Source organism: Emys orbicularis, chromosome 1 (assembly GCF_028017835.1).
Source record: "Emys orbicularis isolate rEmyOrb1 chromosome 1, rEmyOrb1.hap1, whole genome shotgun sequence".
NCBI lineage: Eukaryota > Metazoa > Chordata > Testudines > Emydidae > Emys > Emys orbicularis.
In genome coordinates, this window is record NC_088683.1 from 202,164,448 (window position 1) to 202,185,338 (window position 20,891).

General features: G+C 44.9%; 1 protein-coding gene across 1 annotated transcript in view; it reads left to right on the forward strand.

Annotated features, from left to right (window-relative positions):
• Positions 1–20,891, forward strand: part of ITSN1 (intersectin 1) — a 184,360-nt gene that overhangs the window by 33,109 nt on the left and 130,360 nt on the right. The window contains exon 2 of the mRNA XM_065413292.1: positions 18,380–18,439. Coding sequence (XP_065269364.1) covers positions 18,412–18,439 — 28 coding nt within the window. The 5' untranslated portion in view covers positions 18,380–18,411. The remainder of the gene's footprint in view (positions 1–18,379; positions 18,440–20,891) is intronic.

The following is a 20,891-nucleotide window of genomic DNA, read 5'->3' on the forward strand; positions in this document are numbered from 1 at the left end:
ATCGGGAAGTCTTGGATCTCATCGCTGTGTGGGGCGAGGAATCCGTGCTTTCCGAGCTGCGCTCCAAAAGACGGAATGCAAAGATCTATGAGAAGATCTCTAAAGCCATGGCAGAGAGAGGATACAGCCGGGATGCAACGCAGTGCCGCGTGAAAATCAAGGAGCTGAGACAAGGCTACCAGAAGACCAAAGAGGCAAACGGACGCTCCGGATCCCAGCCCCACACATCCCGTTTCTACGAGGCACTGCATTCCATCCTAGGTGCGGCCGCCACCACTACCCCACCACTGACCGTGGACTCTGAGGATGGGATATTGTCCACAGCCGGTTCCTCGGACATGTTAGCGGACGGGGAAGATGAGGAAGGAGATGAGGAGGACGAGGCAGTCGACAGCGCTTACCAAGCTGATTTCCCCGACAGCCAGGAGCTCTTCATCACCCTTACCGAGATCCCCTACCAACCGTCCCCAGCATTTAACCCGGACACAGATTCAGGGGAAGGATCAAGCGGTAAGTGCTTTAAACATATAAACCTTTATTTTTTACAAAACTTGAATATTAAGACTAAGAACCATCTGTGAATCATGATTTCTTCCCCCTGGGCACTTAAGTAATCAGTAACAACTATTTAAAAAAAAATCAAACAGTGTCCGGTTGTGCATGATTGTGCTGCCCAAGCTGCTCCACTCTTTAGTCCCTGCTACTGCAGCTATATTAGAATACTGTCTATATGTCCTGGGATAGAGCAGTAATCCTCCACAGACATCTCCACAAAGCTCTCCTGCAGGTAATGGGATAGCCTGTTCATCAGGTTCCTGGGGAGAGCGGCTTTACTTGGTCCTCCGAAGTACGAGACGTTCCCGCGCCAGGAGACAAGCAGGTACTCCAGTATCATTGCCTTGCATAGCATGGCGGCATAGGGCCCCGGTCTCTGCAGGCTTTCTCGAAGCATCCGTTGGATCTCGGTGTCCGGGATCCTCATGAGAGTAATGTCGCTCATGATGACCTGCTTTGAATTAGGTAGGGGACTGTTAGTATTGGGACTGCTTGCAACAAGTTCCTTTACAGAACTGTGACCACTGGTTTACAGCCACGCGGTGGGGGCGGGAGAGGGGCAGCATACAGGGATCTTTCCCTGGCACATCCGCGAGGGTGGGACAGGGCCAGAGTTCCTGCTTGGCCGATTGCTGGCAGCACAGACTGGCAGTGCTTTCAATGTGAAAGGAGGCCAGTGGTACTCCTAAAGTTTTAAGCAGCCACAAGTCTACGGCTTACCATCTTTGCCTGCTACAGAGAGTACCGTGTCCTGCCCCGCTTCCCAGATCGGCAGTGCAAAAGCCCAGGCACTGAAAGCGAGGTTCGAAAATTCGACCTTATCCTGAGTGCGCATGTGATAGGTGTGGTTCATGGTCTTGTTCACAGAGAAAGACTATGTTCTTGATTCACAACTACATTTATGTTTCAGAGGAATTCACTGCCTTTTCCTCATTCCCACAGCCACATCTGCAACTGTCTCCCAACCCAGCCTGGCATCACACTCCCAGAGGCTAGCGCACATTAGGCGGAGGAAGAAGAATACGCGAGAGGACATGTTCTCAGAACTAATGGGCTGCTCCCGAGCCCAGGCAGCACAGCAGAACCAGTGGAGGGAGAATTTGTCCCAAATGCACCGGACACACATGGAACGTGAGGAGAGGTGGCGGCAGGAAGACCAGCAGGCGACTCAAACGCTGCTTGGACTTCTGAGGGAGCAAACGGACACGCTCCGGCGCCTTGTTGATGTTCTGCAGGAACGGAGGCAGGAGGACAGAGCCCCGCTGCAGTCTATCAGTAACCGCACTCCCCCGCCACCAAGTCCCATACCCCCCTCGCCCAAAGTCCAAAGAAGGAGGGGCGGCAGAGTCCGTGAAAACTCTCACTCCACCCCTGCAGACTGCTCAAGCACCAGAAGGCTGTCATTCCCCAAAATTTGAAAAGTCCTTTCCTGCCCGCCTCACCCAAGCCCCCGTCCAACTTTCACCCCCCAGTTTCCTGTCTGGTTGTTAATAAAAAATAAGTTTCTGTTCATTACTGTTTCAGTCAGGCTCTTTTGAGGGAGAGTCTGTCTGAAGGGGGGGAAGGGGCTTGGTAATTGGACAGGACAGTCACCTTTAGGAGGCTACAGAGGCGGGGGCAGGTCCAGCAGCAGGGCACATACACAGTGCAGTGACTAGTTACCCTGGTCAGTCTGGGAGGTGGTTTTCATGTTCTGTGGGGGGCGGGGGGGTTGGTTGCTCTGTGACTTTGTGGCGGGGGAGGGCAGTTACAGATCTTATGCAGCGGTCCTTGTCCTGGATCGCAGGGGATCTGTAACCCTCCTCCCCCTGCCATAAAGTCACATAGCCCCCACATACACGCAGTCCCACTCAGGAGGGCTGGCAGGCTCCGTTGAAACAACCAGTCCGCCCCTGCGAATCCTGTCATTCCTGGAGTTTAGAAGGATCATTTGCATCAGTACACTACACCCGCTCCCCACCACAGTCTGCGTCCCTGGTTTCAAAGATTCCCGCGAAAACAGTACTAAAGACAACGGTGTTCAATAACAAAATAAAACTGATTTTATTTTTTTGGAAGGGGGTGGAGGGGGTCTGTAACTGGAGAGGATAGTCATCCTTAACTGGGTAAAGAAACGGGGGCAGGTTCAGCTTCTCTGTACAGAAACTTAAAAGTCACTGGTTACCCTGCTCACTGTGGAACCTGGCTTTCAAAGCCTCCCGGATGCACAGCGCGTCCCGCTGGGCTCTTCTAATCGCCCGGCTCTCTGGCTGGGCGTAATCAGATGCCAGGCTATTTGCCTCAACCTCCCACCCCGCCATAAAGGTCTCCCCCTTGCTCTCACACAGATTGTGGAGCACACAGCAAGCAGCTATAACAATGGGGATATTGGTTTCGCTGAGATCACAGCGAGTGAGTAAGCTTCTCCATCTCCCCTTGAGACGTCCAAAAGCACACTCCACCACCATTCTGCACTTGCTCAGCCGGTAGTTGAACAGTTCTTTTTCAGTGTCCAGGGCGCCAGTGTAGGGCTTCATGAGCCAGGGCATTAGCGGGTAGGCTGGGTCCCCAAGGATCACTGTAGGCATCTCCACATCCCCAAGAGTTATTTTGTGGTCTGGGAAGTAAATACCTTCCTGCAGCCATCTAAACAGACCAGAGTTCCTGAAGACGCGAGCGTCATGAACCTTGCCCGGCCATCCAACGTTGATGTTGGTAAAACGTCCCCTGTGGTCCACCAGTGCTTGCAGCACCATTGAAAAGTAGCCCTTTCTGTTAATGTACTGGCTGGCCTGGTGGTCCGGTCCCAGGATAGGGATGTGAGTCCCATCTATAGCCCCACCGCAGTTTGGGAATCCCATCGCGGCGAAGCCATCTATGATGACCTCCACGTTTCCCAGGGTCACTACCTTTGAGAGCAGTAGCTCAACAATTGCGTTGGCTACTTGCATCACAACAACCCCCACGGTAGATTTGCCCACGCCAAACTGGTTCGCGACAGACCGGTAGCTGTCCGGCGTTGCAAGCTTCCAGAGGGCTATGGCCACTCGCTTCTGGACAGTCAGGGCTGCTCGCATCCGGGTGTCGTGCTTCAGGGCAGGGGACAGCAACTCACAAAGTTCCATGAAAGTCCCTTTCCGCATGCGAAAGTTTCGCAGCCACTGGGATTCGTCCCAGACCTGCAGCACTATGCGGTCCCACCAGTCCGTGCTTGTTTCCCGTGCCCAGAATCGCCGTTCCACAACATCCAGATGACCCATTGTCACCGTGATGTCCTCGGAGCTGGGTCCCGTGCTTTGTGAGAGGTCTGTGCCCCTCTCAGAGTTCAGGCCCTCACCGCGGTGCTGTAGCCTCCTCGCCTGGTTTGTCTGCATCTGCCTCTGGGAAAGGTGGATGATAACCTGCGAGGCGTTGACAAGGGCCACAACTGCAGCGATGGTCGCAGCGGGATCCATGCTCGCAGTGCTGTGGCGTCCGCGCTGTCACTGACCCGAAAAGTGCGCGAACTGATTTCCCGCCGGCGCTTTCAGGGAGGGAGGGAGGGCGGTAGTGACAGACGGATGACGACAATTACCCAAAAGCACCCTCGACCCTTTTTTTTTACCCAGAAGGCATTGGCGGCTCGACCCAGAATTCCAATGGGCAGCGGGGACTGTGGGAACTGGGTATAGCTGCCCACAGTGCACCGCTTCCAATGTCGACGCTTTCCCCGTTAGTGTGGACTCACAAAGTCGAATTACTGTCCTTAGTGTGGACACACAAGTTTGACTTTGCAATATCGATTCCACATATTCGATTTAAGTGAAATCGAAATACCCTCATAGTGTAGACATACCCTGAGTTTCAGAGCTGAGGTCAAAGAAGAAAACTTAATAATCTTGCTTAAAAAAATCACTCATGCTTTAAAATGGAGAGTAATAAAGTTTAAATAACTAATCCTTTGGCAATATTAAGATCTCAAATCTGATATACTTATTCTATATAACCCTCAAATAGTTGTTACTTGAATGTAGTAGTGTCTTTAAATATTCCGCTAGAGACTAGCGGCTGCAGCAAGTGGTTATATAGCCAACATGAGGAGAGGGCTCAAAAGGTACATTTTTGCCTTGTACCCTCTGCAGTGCATGTGGAATTCACAAGATGAAACTGATTCGCTCATTTTGTATGTGCTAACCCTTTTACATAAAGATATTTGTTTCAGCCTTAGTATAGTATCTCTCACTATCCAAATTGTTTTCTGAGGCTATGTAAATACTACAGCTTGTCACTCAGCAATGCGAATAAGGTGTCTCTTTTCCACCACCCCCCCGCCCCGAGCGACGTAAGTTACACTGACCTAAGCATTGGTGTGGACAGCTTGGTGTCTGTGGGAGAGCTGTTTCTGCTCACATAGCTACTGCTGCTTGTGGGGGCTGGAGTAATAAATTTGATGGGAGAGCTCTCTCCCGTTGGCTTAGCAGCGCTACAGTGGCACAGCTGCATCAGTGCAGCTGCCCTGCTGCATGCTCTGTAGTGTAGCCATAGCCTTAGTCTCCTTGGACCATAAATGTCGTGCTGAAAACGTATTCACTTTGTTACTTCCTTCGTAGCTCTTCTGCCGAGTCCTCGCTCAGCCTTTTGTGTGGCATATGATTGGAGGTCAAAATTTAGTAATCTTTGCCAGAGTGAGTGGACGCATGCTTTCGTTCAAGGGATTAAAATTGGCTTTCTAATTCAGAAAGCTTTTTGTGTGTTTATGCTTTTCAGAATGTTGTGAATGAGATAATTCAACTTTTTATGTAGGCTGTAAATATTTCCCACGAAGGGGCAGGATCATCTACATCTGGAACACTGCTGTTTTAAAATAAGTCAATAAGCTCTCTGCAGTGTAGCCATTTAAATTCTTCCTTGCAACAAAAAAGATTTAACCTCTGGTCTGTGGCAATGGACATGGCCCAGTGTAAGCAGATATAGATGTGGTGAAGTCAAAATTGCTAGATATTTGCATTCAGTGATTAAAAATTCATAAGTGTAATGTTTCTTGAAGCAAAACCACTGTTCATTCTTTGTAGCTGGTATACAGTCTCCTTGCAGCTTTGGGGCAGCCTGTATATTGCTGGCATATGGCCAAGTCCAACCTACTAAAGTCTGTTCTGTTCTGCATCAGTAGCTTCATAGGACAAGCTAAGCCTTTCTTTGCAGAATGAGGATTCTTTAAACCCAGTTTACTAGAAAAAGTAGTAAACATTGCTTCTGAGATCTCTTGTCCAGTATGGCCCCCAAACTGGCATTTGGTTTACCCATGGATTCTGTTGTGAAGCAGTGCTGCAACTCCTTCTCTTGCAGGCTTAGACATCTAGAAATGGAAAAAGAATTTCTGCACCTTTCCTCTTTTTAGTAGCATGAAGAGAGACTTTTTTTTTCTAGTTTATTCTTATGCCAAAGAGCAAGCCTTCTCTCGAAAGGATCAACACTGTGGCGCAGGCCACTCAATGTGTTGAGGAATGGCCCCCTAAGAAGCAAGTCGGTTTCCAGCTCTTGCTGAGAGTCGGGGCAGCAGAGGCATACATACCTTCAACACATCTGCAAACCTGTGTGTCAGCTGCTAACTGTGTTTGCCTGATTTGTTTCACTAAAGGGAACTTTGGGTGTTGGTGGGAGGGAACATGATGGTAGTAAGTGGACTGTGAGGTAAGGAGGGGTGTAGGATAACTAGGGTTGGTTACATATTTTTGGCTGCTTGCAAAATTATATGAAAGGGAAAGGTGGCAATTTCAGTTACAGCAGAGCAGTAGCTCTGCTATAATTAAGTTTTAAGTTTAGATCTCCATGTCAGTACAAGCTAAACTAATGCTCCAAAAGTGTGAAATGCACATATGCTGCAGGACTAGGGAAGCTGGAGGCATGTAGGTAAGTATAGCGGTCAGTAGGTTTCCGGTATAGGGTGGTATTTATACCATCGCTTATTAGCACAGTAGTGTCCAGGAAATGGACCGCTTGTGTGGATTGATCTAGGCTGAGGTTGATGGTGGGATGGAAATTATTGAAATCATGGTGGAATTCCTCAAGAGCTTCTTTTCCATGGGTCCAGATGATGAAGATGTCATCAATGTAGCGCAGGACTAGGGGTTGCTGGGAGCCAAAGGTTTGAAGACCATCTATTATCACAGAAGCTGGGTAGCTCAAGGTGAGAAAAGGTGTTGTCTTTGCTCTCTACCTGTATTCTGCGGGGTCTCTGTTTAGGAAGCTTGCTCAGACACCAAAATTTCTGGCTTAAGTGAGATATTTTAAGAGTCTCTAAAATCCACGTGCAGATTCTGATTGTTACTTCAGCAGTATTGTTTAGGAAATTAGCATTAATTAGAGATAAGCGGAAGACTCAAGTAGGCAGGTAAGATTGTGACGTTGTACTCCATATGTTTTATGGAAATATGCTAATAAGTGTGAATATAATGTAACTGGAATATGCTTTATGCAAAAGGTCTCTTGTAAGGTATCATTACAAAGCTTATAATCTACTGAGTGTGATCATCCTATTTGTATGAATGTATCATTCTTGTATCTAAAATTAGAAATATGAAGTATTACTCCGAGGTCCTATTGTAATTATGCAAAGTGTGGGCCATTAATGGTGGCTTAGGATCTTGATGGCTCCCATTGACTAGGACAGTTGGTTGTGAATGGGTTTATTTACCTGCAAGCCTTCCTGTGTAGTGAGGTGGGTAATGAAGAATGATGTCTTACAGTGGCATGTGACCATATCACATGATACTGGAATCCATCTTTAAACCTGGTGCTTTTCCATTTAGAAGGAGGGGTGGGAACCCAGAGAGACAAAATATTCTTGCCTTGTGCCAAAGATATAAAAGGGGGTGGAACAGAACAAAGGGGGCTGCCAGTCATGAGAAATCCCCTAGTTACCACCTGAACTGGAACTAACAAGGACTGTACCAGGGGAAAGGATTGGGCCAAGACTAGGAAGGATTCTAGTCTGTGAAAGAACCTTATTGGAACATCTGAGGGTGAGATTTACCTGTATTCAGTTTCTTAATGTATTAGGCTTAGACTTGCGTGTTTTGTTTTATTTTGCTTGGTAACTTACTTTGTTCTGTCTATTACTTGAAACCACTTAAATCCTACTTTTTATACTTAATAAAATCACTTTTGTTTATTAATTAACCCAGAGTAAGTGATTAATACCTGGGGGAGCAAACAGCTGTGCATATCTCTCTCTGTGTTATAGAGGGCAGACAATTTGAGTTTACCCTGTATAAGCTTTATACAGAGTAAAACAGATTTATTTGGGGTTTGGATCCCATTGGGAGCTCGGTGTCTGTAGACAGGAGTACTTGCTGAGCTGTTTCCAGTTAAGTCTGCAGCTTTGGGGGCATGGTTCAGACCCTGGGTCTGTGTTGCATCAGGCTAGCGTGTCTGGCTCAACAAGACAGGGTTCTGGAGTCCCAAGCTGGCAAAGAAAACTGGCTCAGAGGTAGTTTCAGCACATCAGGTGACAGTCCCAAGGGGGTCTCTGTGATGATTGAACCCATCAGAAAGATAATATAATCATGCCTCTCAATCATTTCCCGAACAGTGGGACTGAGTGTGATCAAAGGAAAGCAAGTTGCTCTGTCACTTGGTCCAGGGATTCTTGATACACAGTCCCTCTAACATGAGTAGTTTATAATATTTTAAAATTTTTAACATTTTTGGAGCAGAGCTAGAGAATGTGGGGGGTCAGCAGTGAAGGGTAGTTGGGGAGGTGAGGGAGAGGAGTTGGGAGGGTGCAGGTTGAGGGGCTTTGCTTCACTGGGCTGTGCTCTGGCATACCTACGGAGAAAACAGCACATTCCTTGATGACTCCCTACAGTGTAAGGGATTGTCCAAGCACTGTCTCTGAAAACCCAGGTTGACTAGAGCTTTGATGAAGAACTTGGTTTCCAAAAGTAGTTTCTCTGCCATCCTTCAACTAATAAAGGACCCTCCTCAAAGGGACCCCTTTTATCTGAGTGCTCAGAAGTGCTGGCAGAGCAGAACCATAAGGATGAAGATTGACATACTGGGAGGTGGTGGTAGGGAGTGAAGCGTAACCATCTGTGCCTTCCTCTATGGTACAGATCCCCCTTCCCTCCCCGTTCCTTCCAAGACCCAAGGAGGGTGCTCCCATTCCCTCCATTTCTTCCCAATTGGAGAGAAATGAAACCAGCACTTCCTACCCCATTTGTATTTTCCCCCATTTCGCTTCAGGAAGTGGGGAAGGGACACTAAGCCTCACTCTTCCTTCAACTCCCCTTCGTCCGGTGCTGCTCTTGTGGGGAGAGGGGGAAGTCAGCAATGCAGGAGTATGGGGAGAAAGGGGGGTAAGTTGTGCAGTGGGGGATGCATGTGGGCTTCAGTTCTACCTTCACATCTGTCTCCCCTTCAAAACATGCCCCCATAGTGCTGAAACCAGGATGGGGAGCTGGGAATGAGCATGTTCAGTGCATGACACAGACATATAATGTTGAAGCTAGGGTGAGAAGCTGGGGATGGGCATGTTTGGGGCTTGGTCCAGTACATAGCACCAAGATATTTGGGAGCTAAGAACAAGCATGCTCTGAGCATATGTCGAGTCCCTTCCCAACATCCTAGAGCCGGGTTTGGGGTAGGGACTCTGCATCTCTGCTCTCCTGTCCTTTATTATGTCCAGGTAGACTATGAGCAGTTCATGTAGCCATTACCCACCTCATAGCCCCATTATGCTTTATTGGGGCATGCAGTAGCAAGGAGCAGGGTAGAACTGTGTGTTTAGGGGGGCTTGAAGCAGCAGGGGTATACGGGTGATCAGAGCAAATAACATGACAAAGGGAATATTGGAGTAGTTGAAACATCGTGGAGAAATATGGGAGGTCCCAACAGTGAGGGAGGAACATGGGGGTATTGGAATAGTGCATGGATTTGGTGCAAAGGAGGAGGTTATAGCTATGTGGTGGAAAATGGGGGACTTCAGCTCTTTTTCACCTACATTGTTCCTGCATCTCCAGTGATCGCCTCTCCAGGGAGAAGAGAAAGAACTGGACAGGCAGTGAGGTGCAGGAGACTAGGAGAAGATGCAGGGGCAATGAAGGGACTAACATGCAGCCAGTGCATTCTGTGACTGGGGTAATCGCTGCCAAGAAGCTGGAGGCAGTGGAGGAGGAAAACTGGGCTGTGGTACATAGAGATGCTGAATTTATATTTGTTTGTTTGTTTTATTTTTAAAATCCAACTGTCACAGATCCTAGGGAGCGCTCCCTGCTGGCCACTTACAAGAACAACTATAAGGGGAATCCAAGTCTCTGCTGCTCTGGATCCCCTGGGGTGTTTCAAGCTCCTGGAGTATGAACAGAATACAACCACTGCCCCTATATTGGGGTCCCTAGGCACTGAGGCAGGGTGCTGACCTTCTATCTGGCACTGCCCTCTGAGTGTTGGAACCTGCTGTCTAGCTACCTAGACCCACTGGGCGCAGTGCTGTTCCGCCAGACTCCCTGCTGTGTAAACATGCCTTTTGCCTAGAATTCCACCCAAAAGGCGAGAAGTTTCTAGTTTACAGTTTAATTTCATTCATGCCCACAAAGATTACATGAAAATACTTGTACCTAACCAGGAATATGGAAGAGGAGTTACTCCTCCATTGTGAACTATCCATTAACAACCATACAAGTCAATAGAGTAAAGGATGTGGATTTTATCTGCTTATTTCCTGTTGGTGGAGGAAGGGAAGTCATAGCTATCTCAAGTGTTATTACTCTATTGACTTGTATGGTGGCTAATGGATAGTGTACAATGGGGGAGTTAGACCTTTCATACTCCTGGTTAGGTACAAGTATTTTATGTAATCTTTGTGGGCACTATTCATTAACCTCTATGCAAGTCAATAGAGTAAGAGCCGTGACTTACCTTCCTCCACCAGCAGGAAACAAGCAGATAAAAACCACATCCTTCTCAAGGAAGTCAAAATTATGGCAAAATATCTCTTGGCAGGATACTATTTTGAGGTAATCACAGAATTACAGGATTATAAGAACAGCCATACTGGGTCAGATCAAAGATCCAGCTAACCCAGTATCCTGTCTTTTGACAGTGGCCAATGCCAGGTGCTTCAGAAGGAGTGAACAGAACAGGTAATCAAGTAGTCCATTCCCTGTCGCCCATTCCCAGCTTCTGGCAAACAGAGGCTAGGGACACTATCCCTGCCTTTCCTGGCTAATAGCCATTGGGGGACTTATCTGCCATGAACTTATCTAGTTCTTTTTTTAACCCTGATTGTTTCTATGTAAATGTAGGAAAGTCTCTGGGCTAAACACAGACCGTGAAAAAGCCAGTCTCCACCAGAGTCAAAAGTTTTTCCTGGCAATTGTGGGGGCCTAAACTTATCCATTTCTGTGTAATTTAAGCTTCTGTTTATAAACCAAAAAAAGCCAATATTTTTATAAATTACTGATTACTTTAGATATCTCAATATTTGGGTGTCCAACTTGGGACATCTTTAAGGAGCCTGAGTTAGCACATGGGTGTTCAGCATTTACTGAAAATCAAACCCCCTACAGGGAGTCTTGATGTGAGCAATCCAAAAAAAAACCCACTGTTCAATCTTGGCCAAGTTTTCAAATGTAAATAATGTTTTCATAGAATCAGGAATTTGAAGAGCCCCTAGTGATGCCTGAAGCTTTTGCCAAGCAGCAGAGTGAAATTAACAAGGCTAATCAGTTTTACTGCTCTCATTTAAAACCCTTTGGGCAGCAGTGAAGCTGTTAAGAGTCATGTCACTTATCTACAGATGTAGACTTGTAAACATTAACAAATTTACAGCCATTAAAGATAACTTAAGTCTTATGTCAGCATTCTTCAGTGAACTCTGAAATGTCATTTATTGTCAAAACCCTGTTACCAGAGTGTCCACATTGTCTGTCTGTCTGATAAATCCCCTTAAAAGAGCATCTGCATCGGGAGAATGAAAAATAAAGGTTTAATTTCATAACTTAAGTCCTCCATTAAAACACTATTAATAGTTTCCCAAGTTATGCGATCAGTCCACTTTTTTTCAGATTCTAATACCCTGATCTGAAATTGTGCAGCTTTCACTTAAGTAACTGAGCGCTAAATTGTAAACTGCTTGCTTATTTTGAACAGTTATTCACACAAGTAATCCTGTTAACTTCACTGGTGAGCAAGGGGTTCATATTCAGGCCTTTTATCAATACACTGGGACATTTTTAAAGAGAGGGTCAAGAGATTCAGTGTTTGAAAAGAATGATGGCTATAGGTATTTCTTATATCTGAGAATCCTAGAAATGTAGGACTGGAAGAGACCTCAAGAGGTCATCTAGTCCTGTCCCCTGCACTGAGGCAGGACTAAGTATTATCTATACCAGGGGTTGGCAACCTCTGGCACGCGGCTCGCCAGGGTAAGCACCCTGGCAGGCCGGGCCAGTTTGTTTACCTCCCACTGGCCACGGTTTGCCGTCCCAGGCCAATGGGGGCTGCGGGAAGCGGTGCGGGTGAGGGATGTCTGGCCTGGAGTCTCACTAGAAAATTTGCTTTCTAAGTTTGACTAGCTTATGTTCCATCAATGCACTAACAGAGCTGATCTCGTAACAACAGTGGGGCAAGGGTAAATTGGGAAATTCTCAAAATTACTACCCTATTAGGGTAGCACATCAGTGATCCATTTAAATGTAGAAATTGATCACTCTCTTCATTTAAGGCTCTTTGGAAAGTGGTGGTGAGGATTAGCGTGGAACAATGATAAGTCAGGGCTCCTCCTCCTCCGCACTGTACCCCTTTTATGCCTGTGCTCTATCCAATGTTTCACATGCCATATCTGCATGTCAATTCAAATACCCTAGTTCTCCACACATACACACCTCGCCATGGGAAAACCCTGTGTTGCTCTTGTCCATTATGCCACCCACAACACCTTGGCTATTCCATTCACCCGCCAATCCTGATAATCCTCCATCTGCCTGAAGGACATAGTTAAGGTTACTAGGATGCTGCTCACATAACTCCATTATATGGGTGTGTTTAATGAATTGTCAATTATTTTTGTGTTATTTTCTTTAAAGGTGCATAATAAAAAAATTTTTGGACTAACACTGAGCAGTCATAATTGTTGGCTAATCAGATTTGTGTAGTAATCCATGTATATTCTCTGAACAATGACAGGAGCAGCACTGTGCCAGGATGCCCTGAGCAGCTGTCCTTCCCTACTGCAATTGCTCAGCAGCTCCCCCACTGCCTGCCTGCCACACCATAGTACAGGAAGGAAAATAGTTAGCATCTTTGGCTATTTTGCCTGCTTCCCTGCTAGGCTGTGGGAGCTGCAGGGAGATGGTGATAGGAGTTTTGGGTATGTCTGAGCCTAGGTGAGTGCCTAGGAAAGAATGGCTCTCTTTCCCCTATATAGCCACCCGGGAGTGAAAAGGAGAAGCTGAGAACCAAAAACCAGTTATGGCTCCCTGCATCTCTGCCCCAGCCTGGGGTCAGTTTATTGTGCTCCAGTTGGCAAAATGTTCCCAAGGGACCACTTGGTAGATAGCAACGTGCTCCAATCACTCACCAGTGCATGAAGGATGTGAAGTGTAGGAGCTGGCTGTACCATCTTTAAACCATATTGGAGTCTCCTTCACATTGAGAAGTCGCCAGCAAGGGATGTGTCAGGGTTCCTTCCCCACTCTGAACTCTGGGGTACAGATGTGGGGACCCACATGAAAGACCCCCTAAGCTTATTTTTACCAGCTTAGGTTAAAACTTTCCCAAGGCACAAGTTCCGTGTTGTCCTTGATCGCTGCCACTACCCAGTGATTTAAACAAACAGTCAGGGAGGGCCACTTGGAGCCCTACCTCCCCCGCTAAATATTTCCCCAAGCCCTTACACCCCCTTTCCGGGGGAGGCTTGAGAATAATATCCTAACCAATTGGTTACAAAGTGAGCACAGATCAAACCCCCTGGGTCTTCAGGACACTGAAAAACAATCAGGTTCTTAAAAGAAGTTTATTTAAAAAAAAATAAAAGAATCACCTCTGTAAAATCAGGCTGGAAGATAACTTTACAGGGTAACAAAAAGATTCCAAACACAGAGGATTTCCCCTCTCGGCAAAACTTTAAAGTTACAAAAACAGGGATAAACCTTCCTCTTAGCACAGGGAAAATTCACAAGCTAAAACAAAAGATAATCTAACGCATTTCTTTGCTATTACTTACCATTTCTGCAATACTAGATGCTTAGTCCAGATATGGCTTAGGGAGATGTATTTGCCCTGCCCTGGTTCCTTTGCTGACTTCGAGAGAACAAAACAAAAGAGACAAACAAAAACCTACCCCCACAGATTTGAAAATAGCTTCTCCCTTTATTGGTCCTTTTGGTCAGGTGCCAACCAGGTTATCTGAGTTTCTTAACCCTTTACAGGGTAAAGAGGGATTTTATGCTACTCTTAGCTGTATGTTTATGACGGGATGTGTAGCAGCTTCCACTTTTTGCACCACCAGAATACTGCAAAAGGAGAGGAGCAGAGCTCAGAATCTACCCCAAAGTATTGATTTGTGGCCTCTTGACCTTTTTGATATAACATGTTTGGTCCTTATGCTGTAAAGCTTAGACTTCATTGCTGAAGTATGATTTTTCCCCCCCTTCTTTTCTTTGCAAAGTAGTGCTCTCCCTCGTTTGTTCTTCCTTGTTGCCTTGCCATCAACAGCATCCCAGACTCCAGTGACATGCTGTTTGAATCCATTTGGTTCCAGTGACATAAAGAAAACACCTTGAACAGAGTAGTTGGGGAACTGCACAAGAAGTTGAATGGAACAGTGCCAGCAATAACATCCATAACACATTAGTTAAAAAGAAAACATGCTGATGCTGACAGCCCAGATAACAACTTTCTCATGAAAGGTGACACGTTTCTTTTAGCCAGCAGGCTGCTATGTTTTCCAATAGACTTCTTTCCTGCAAGCTTTTTTTTTTTTTTTCTTCTTTGTATCATAAAAAAACTTGAGTGGAGATGAAATCAAATCTTTAGGCAGTTGTTTTTAACAAATTCACTGTCCGTTATGTGAAGCAAAATCTATCTTCAGTACTGCCCCATGTACCTGCCAATAACAGGATGATGCCCTTGTACCTGTCCCTTCCATGGGAATGTTGCCTATGAAAGTGCCAGTATGAACATGCCTAAGAATGTAATCATGTTCTGTTGCTGCACAGAACTTGTAGAGGAAACATGCAGCTGTGAGGTTAATCCGAGTTTAATAGTATAAATTTCAAAGCTTGTATGTATTGTTTCTGGAGCGTTAGGAGATCTGGTGTTGGATGTGGTGGTAGGTTTTCTTTTTTCAAAATTGTCTTACTAGTCAGAAATAGTGAGTTGAAGTAGCCTGCACATTTAAGTGGATATTCTCTATTGTTTGTACCTTAAATTACAGGTATGTTAGGAGAAAATGTAAACTCCAGGCTGAGACTAGACTAAAAAGGATTACTCAGGGTGGCCAAGGGTTCTTTGTTACTCCTCCCAGAAAAACTTTAACATGCCTGGGGTTTTTTTTTATTTGACACTAACAAAGATTTTAGTCAAAATAACAGACTGCCTAATATTAGGCATAAATTCTATACTAGAATAACTTGGTAACCATAAGATTCCTCCCCCCTCCTCCCCCTGATTTAAAACCAAATAGTGCAAAAGCAAAACTTCAGCTTTTGCATTTCCCTTTAAAAGCATACACTGTGTGTGTGTGTGTGTGTGTGTGTGTGTGTATATACATATACATATACATATAATGTATGTACACACACACAGTAGATATAACTATGCTAGACACTTGCCAAATACATAAGACATAACTCTACCCCAAAAAGCTTTCCTCCTGATAGTTTAAAAAAAAAATCCCAAACCACTCAGCATTATAATACAATCAAACTTCTAACTCTACTAAGAGTTACACCTCTACCCAGATATAACGCTGTCCTCTGGAGCCAAAAAATCTTACCGCATTATAGGTGAAACCGCGTTATATTGAACTTGCTTTGATCCGCCGGAGTGCGCAGCCCCGCCCGGAGCGCTTGCTTTGATCCGCTGGAGCGCTGCTTTACCGCGTTATATCCGAATTCGTGTTATATCGGGTCGCGTTATATCGGGGTAGAGGTGTATTCCCTCTTTTTATACATAAGGAATGCTGAGGTTTCAGACCCAACTGCATGCACTGTCAAATTGCTAAAGGTTGCCCTAGCATTTCCTTGGATATAAAATCAAATCTCTCTTTATAACAAGTAAACATTACGCTATCTGTCAACAGCAAACTTAAATTGCAATGTCTTTCTAGGGTATGTTGCGCTCTCTCTCTCTCTCTCGCTCTCTCTCTCTCTCTCCCCCTTCTTGTTTGCCTCATATTGTATCTCATATATATCTGTCAGTCTTCAATCTAATTTTTCCAATTGTTCAAGTCTAAATTTCAGCTCTTTCTACATTCATCTATCACTTCTTTTCAAGACATTTCTCTGCTTTTGTGCCCTGCTCTGCTTGTTTCACTCACTGCCTACCCCCACTTTCTCTCTAGTGTTCTCTCTGCTATTTGGTACAGCTTTATGCATTCCTAAGCATCAATCAGGTTGCTAGTTGTTAGATTTATTTTGTCCATCACTAGTGCATGCAAGGATGGAGTGATAAGCTTGCTCTTCCTGTGGAGTTCCTGAACTACATGTGAGAGATTCTCTCCCTTCAAATGACTGAACTCTGCAATGCTTGCAAGCACTGTGCTGCCCCAGTATTCATAATTGTTGATTTTTTTTTTAAACGTTTGTAAAATGTGAGTTGGTGAAATGGATTGTTAGTTTGTGTTTTTGTTCCGTTTACTCTGGTTCTGTCTCTTATCAAATCTGGTCTTGTGTTCTCGCTGGTTGTAGTTTTCTCTTTTCCCCTCTTAGCCATCCACCTCTGGTTCCCTTTTCTTTCTACTTCTTTCCTTGCCTTTCTGCAAACACTCCCACAAAGTAAACAGTTGAGGGGTGCAGGAGCAGCTCCTCTATTTTACTGCTCTCTTTCTTCTCAAAGTTTTAAGTGAGTATAAAATTTTCTATGCCACACTGATTCAGTAGTACATCTACAGAGCTAAGACACTGCTGGAAGACTTTGCATAGGAAACTGTTTTAGCATCTGTTAGCTTAAGAACCAAATCCAGAATACTTGGGGATGGGAAGAGAGAAATAGAGGCATGGTTTTGTCTGCTGCAGAGTATGTGATACTGAAGTAAAAGGTTAAAGTGCTATTCATTTATAGTTGGAAGGGCTTTCGAAGAATTACTGTTATTGACTAAACAGTTAAACATTAATCTAAGTTGTATTATGATATGATTTTAAGCTTCTTAGATATTGAATGAATTGACACTACTCTTATAGTTAGAAAAACTTTTAACTGCAGTTTAGAAGCAGAATTCGAAGTTAGTCAATGTTTATGGAGTGAGATAAGTGCAGTAGTAACTTTCACAGATAGACAACTGATCTATAATCGGTTTATCTTATCTTAAGACTAGTCTCTTCCTTTGTCATTTCTTCTCCTGCTTCCTAAATTACAATTAGGTGGGGAATTTGGTTTTCCTGACATTGTTTTCAGTAGTAGTAGTGTGTATGGTGGTGTTTTTTTGTTGTTGTTGTTTTTTCCAGTGACAAAAGTGGAGGTAAACGTATGTAGTAGGTTTAGGAGTGAGGAATCAGCAGAAATCAGAAAAGCTTAAAGAAAGACCACTATCAAATTCAGACAAAAGAAAACTGCTGTTGCAAGTTAATGCCATTCTTTTGGTACTTTTGTATTTTAATGGTTTTGATACATTTCTGCTGTTGTTTAAACAGCCTAAATTATTCTCCTTCAGTTCTGTTTTCTTTTGCTTTTCTTTTTTTTGTCTGGAAAACACAGTGGAATCTAGTAGGACAGGAGGCAGCTTATTCACTATTTTGTGGCTCTGTCACTGGCCATTGTCCTTCTGGCTCAGTTCATGTCACTTCTTGTGTGGAGTAAAAAAATGCCCATTTAAAAAAAAAAAAAAAAAAGTTAAACTCAGACACTCTGGCATTGCTTTAACTTTGAAGAATAAGCAGTATTAAACAAGTGAATGTTTTCAGTGGATGCATGGAGTTCCCACCAAATAATCCATTTTTGCCTTGTAATATCCCTTTTGGAGTTGTGTTTACAGTAGTTTAACTTGCACTCTTGTTAGGTTGAATTAACTTGTAAGTGCTATGACTGGGTGCAAAATAGTCTTTTATTTGCATTCTAGTCTTTAGTTTCAATTTTTTTCTTATGTATTTATGTAAAATCACAACAAGATACTGTATGAGCATGATGATGTATCTCAAAGATTCTTGATCAAACAAGATAAAATTTAAAATGTCTCCTTGGAGAGAGTGTGCATTTTCATCAGCTGTGGAATTAGATGTCATATTCTTGCACTTGAGTAGGATAGAGATGTTATACCCAATGGAAGTAACGTTTTGAGGAACTTGTTCTGCTGTTGCTAGAATCTTGTCTGTTTGTATGGCTGATTTAACTCTTCCTTACTACATCACTCTTCCATTATAAATAAGGGCACTTAGCTTTTGAGGACATTCTTGTTACAAGAGTGAAATGTAGCTCTTCACTAGTAAAGGCAAACAGGAGAAATGCGTGGGATGTTGCAAAAACAGCGTGCATTAGTTTCTCCTCAACTAACAGTTTAATTAATTTTACATCTTAGTTACCCTTATTTTTTCACATAGCAATTGACTATATAACTATAATAAAGTGTGTTTTTAAAATAGAAGATATATTATAATATATCTTTGCAGTGAAGATATATTTATCTTAACATACTTCCTTTCTGTTTCAGGCATCTATTAGCAAGCTAAAATTGACTGAACCATGGCTCAGTTTCCAACACCTTTTGGGGGTAAGATTTTTGTTGTTTGTTTTTGTTTTAAAATCAGAAAAATTACATTCCTTTCTAAATGCATTCTAGATAGTAATGTCCATGAGACCCATTCACCTAATGTTTAGCCATCTGCTCTTCTGGTACTCTAAGGTGTGACAAAGTGGGTTTTTCCTCTTTATTATGTTGTACGTGAGCCTATGTGAGTCTTACTGTTTTGCATGAATAGTGTGTGTACCTCAGTTTCCCTGTGTATTGCACCAGTGCCTAGGTGGTGGGAATAAGAGTGTGTGACTTTTGCTGAGACCCTCAGGAGCAGGTGAGACAGCTCCAGCTGCCTGCATGTAAGCAATGGACGGTGCCCCTCGTAACCGGAGACCCAGGAGGGGGATGCGACCAGGTGACACTTTGCCTGGGAAGGGAGACAAAGACCAGGAGGAGGGGCAACGGGCATGTCGGAGGTCAGCCAGGCAGTCTGCAGTTGGGGACTCAGAGGGGGAATGGACTTCAAGTAGGAAAGGAGTCAGGCAGGATTGGAAAAGAATTGTCTCCAGGGGCAAGAAGCCCTCCATCCTGCCCCCAATCTCATAATGGGAGCAACACTAGATGGGCAGTATGCCAGCTTGAAGATCACACCTGTGTCCCAGTAGCCCACACCTGTGGCTCTCAACCTTTCCAGACTATAGTACTGTATCCCTTTCAGGAGTCTGATTTGTCTTGCGTACCCCCAAGTTTCACCTCACTTAAAAACTACTTGCTTACAAAATCAGACATAAATATACAAAAGTGTCACAGCCCACTATTACCAAAAAAATTGCCTACTTTCTCATTTTTACCATATAATTATAAAATAAAGTAATTGAAGTATAAATATTATACTTACATTTCAGTGTATAGTATATAGAGCAGTATAAACAAGTCATCGTTTGTGTGAAATTTTAGTTTGTACTGACTTAGCTAGTGCTTTTTATGTAGCCTGTTGTAAAACTAGACAAATATCTAGATGAATTCATGTACCCCCTGGAAGACCTCTGTGTGCACCCAGGAGTACACCCTGGTTGAGAACCACTAGCCCACACCAACACCCCTATAGTTACATCTCTGACTGTGGAGCTCAGCTGCATTCCCCCTCTGCTTTCATATAGATTGCAAATGGAGGGCTCTGAAAACTGTCAACACCAGCTTCCTCCCACTTCCACCTGTATAAAAACCCATATATCAACCCCTTCCTTCCACTCATGGACCCCTACTCATATGCAGGCTGAGACCTCCAGGACTAGCACAGGCTGTCTGGCCCACATAGGTCTCATGCAATACAAAAGAGCAGAGCTTCTGGGGAGCCCATCCATGAGCTCTAGGCTACTTTCTTCCCTGAGAGACCTAGAAGGGACCCGTGTGGGGAAGGGGGGAGACAAAGCCTAGCCTCTTTGAGCACAGGCAGATTGGTAGCCATTTGAAATATATTTTTGGAGCAAACTCTGAGCCCAATTACACTTCCCTCTCTGAAGCAAGATTATGGGGACAAACTCCCAAAGGGGAAATAAATGAATAATAAAATCAGTGCTTGGTTCCCCTACTCACCTTCGCGGAGTGCAGCATGGCAGACCTATGCAGAAAAATCAGATCATGGACAAATGTTGATTTTTCTAGGCATGTTTTATGCCCCCCTCTATCTCCAAAAACGGGAGTTCTTCCTTCTTTAGGATGGAAGGCCTGCAGTCTAGATCAGACAGAGAATCAAATAGCAAAATAATAATTATTAAAAACCCACAATAATATAGCATAGGCCAGGGGTAGGCAACCTTTCAGAAGTGGTGTGCCGAGTCTTCATTTATTCACTCTAATTTAAGGTTTCGCGTGCCGGTAATACATTTTAACGTTTTTAGAAGGTCTCGTTCTGTAAGTCTATATTATATAACTAAACTATTGTATGTAAAGTAAACAAGGTTTTCAAAATGTTTAAGAAGCATCATTTAAAATTAAATTAAAATGCTGATCTTACGCCACCAGCCTGCTCAGCTCGCTGCCAGCCTGGGGTTCTGTTCACCTAGGCCGGCAGCGGGCTGAGTAGGGCCTGCGGCTGGGACCCCAGACCTGGGGGTGGGTGTTTCAGGGGTCAGGGCAGAGGGCTGGGTGTGTGTTGGGGTGTGGGGGGTTCAGGGTAGAGGGATGGGGCTGTGGGGGTGCAGGGCAGAAGGCTGGGTGTTTGTTGGGTTCAGGGCAGAGGGCTGGAGGTGTGTAGGGGTGCAGGGCAGAAGGCTGGGTGTGTGTTGGTGTGTGGGGGGTGCAGGGCAGAAGGCTGAGTGTGTGGGGGGGGTTCAGGGCAGAGGGATGGGGCTGTGGGGGTGCAGGGCAGAAGGCTAGTGTGTGTTGGGGTGTGGGGGGTTCAGGGCAGAGGGATGGGGCTGTGGGGGTGCAGGGCAGAAGGCTGAGTGTGTGTGTGGGGGGTTCAGGGCAGAGGAATGGGGCTGTG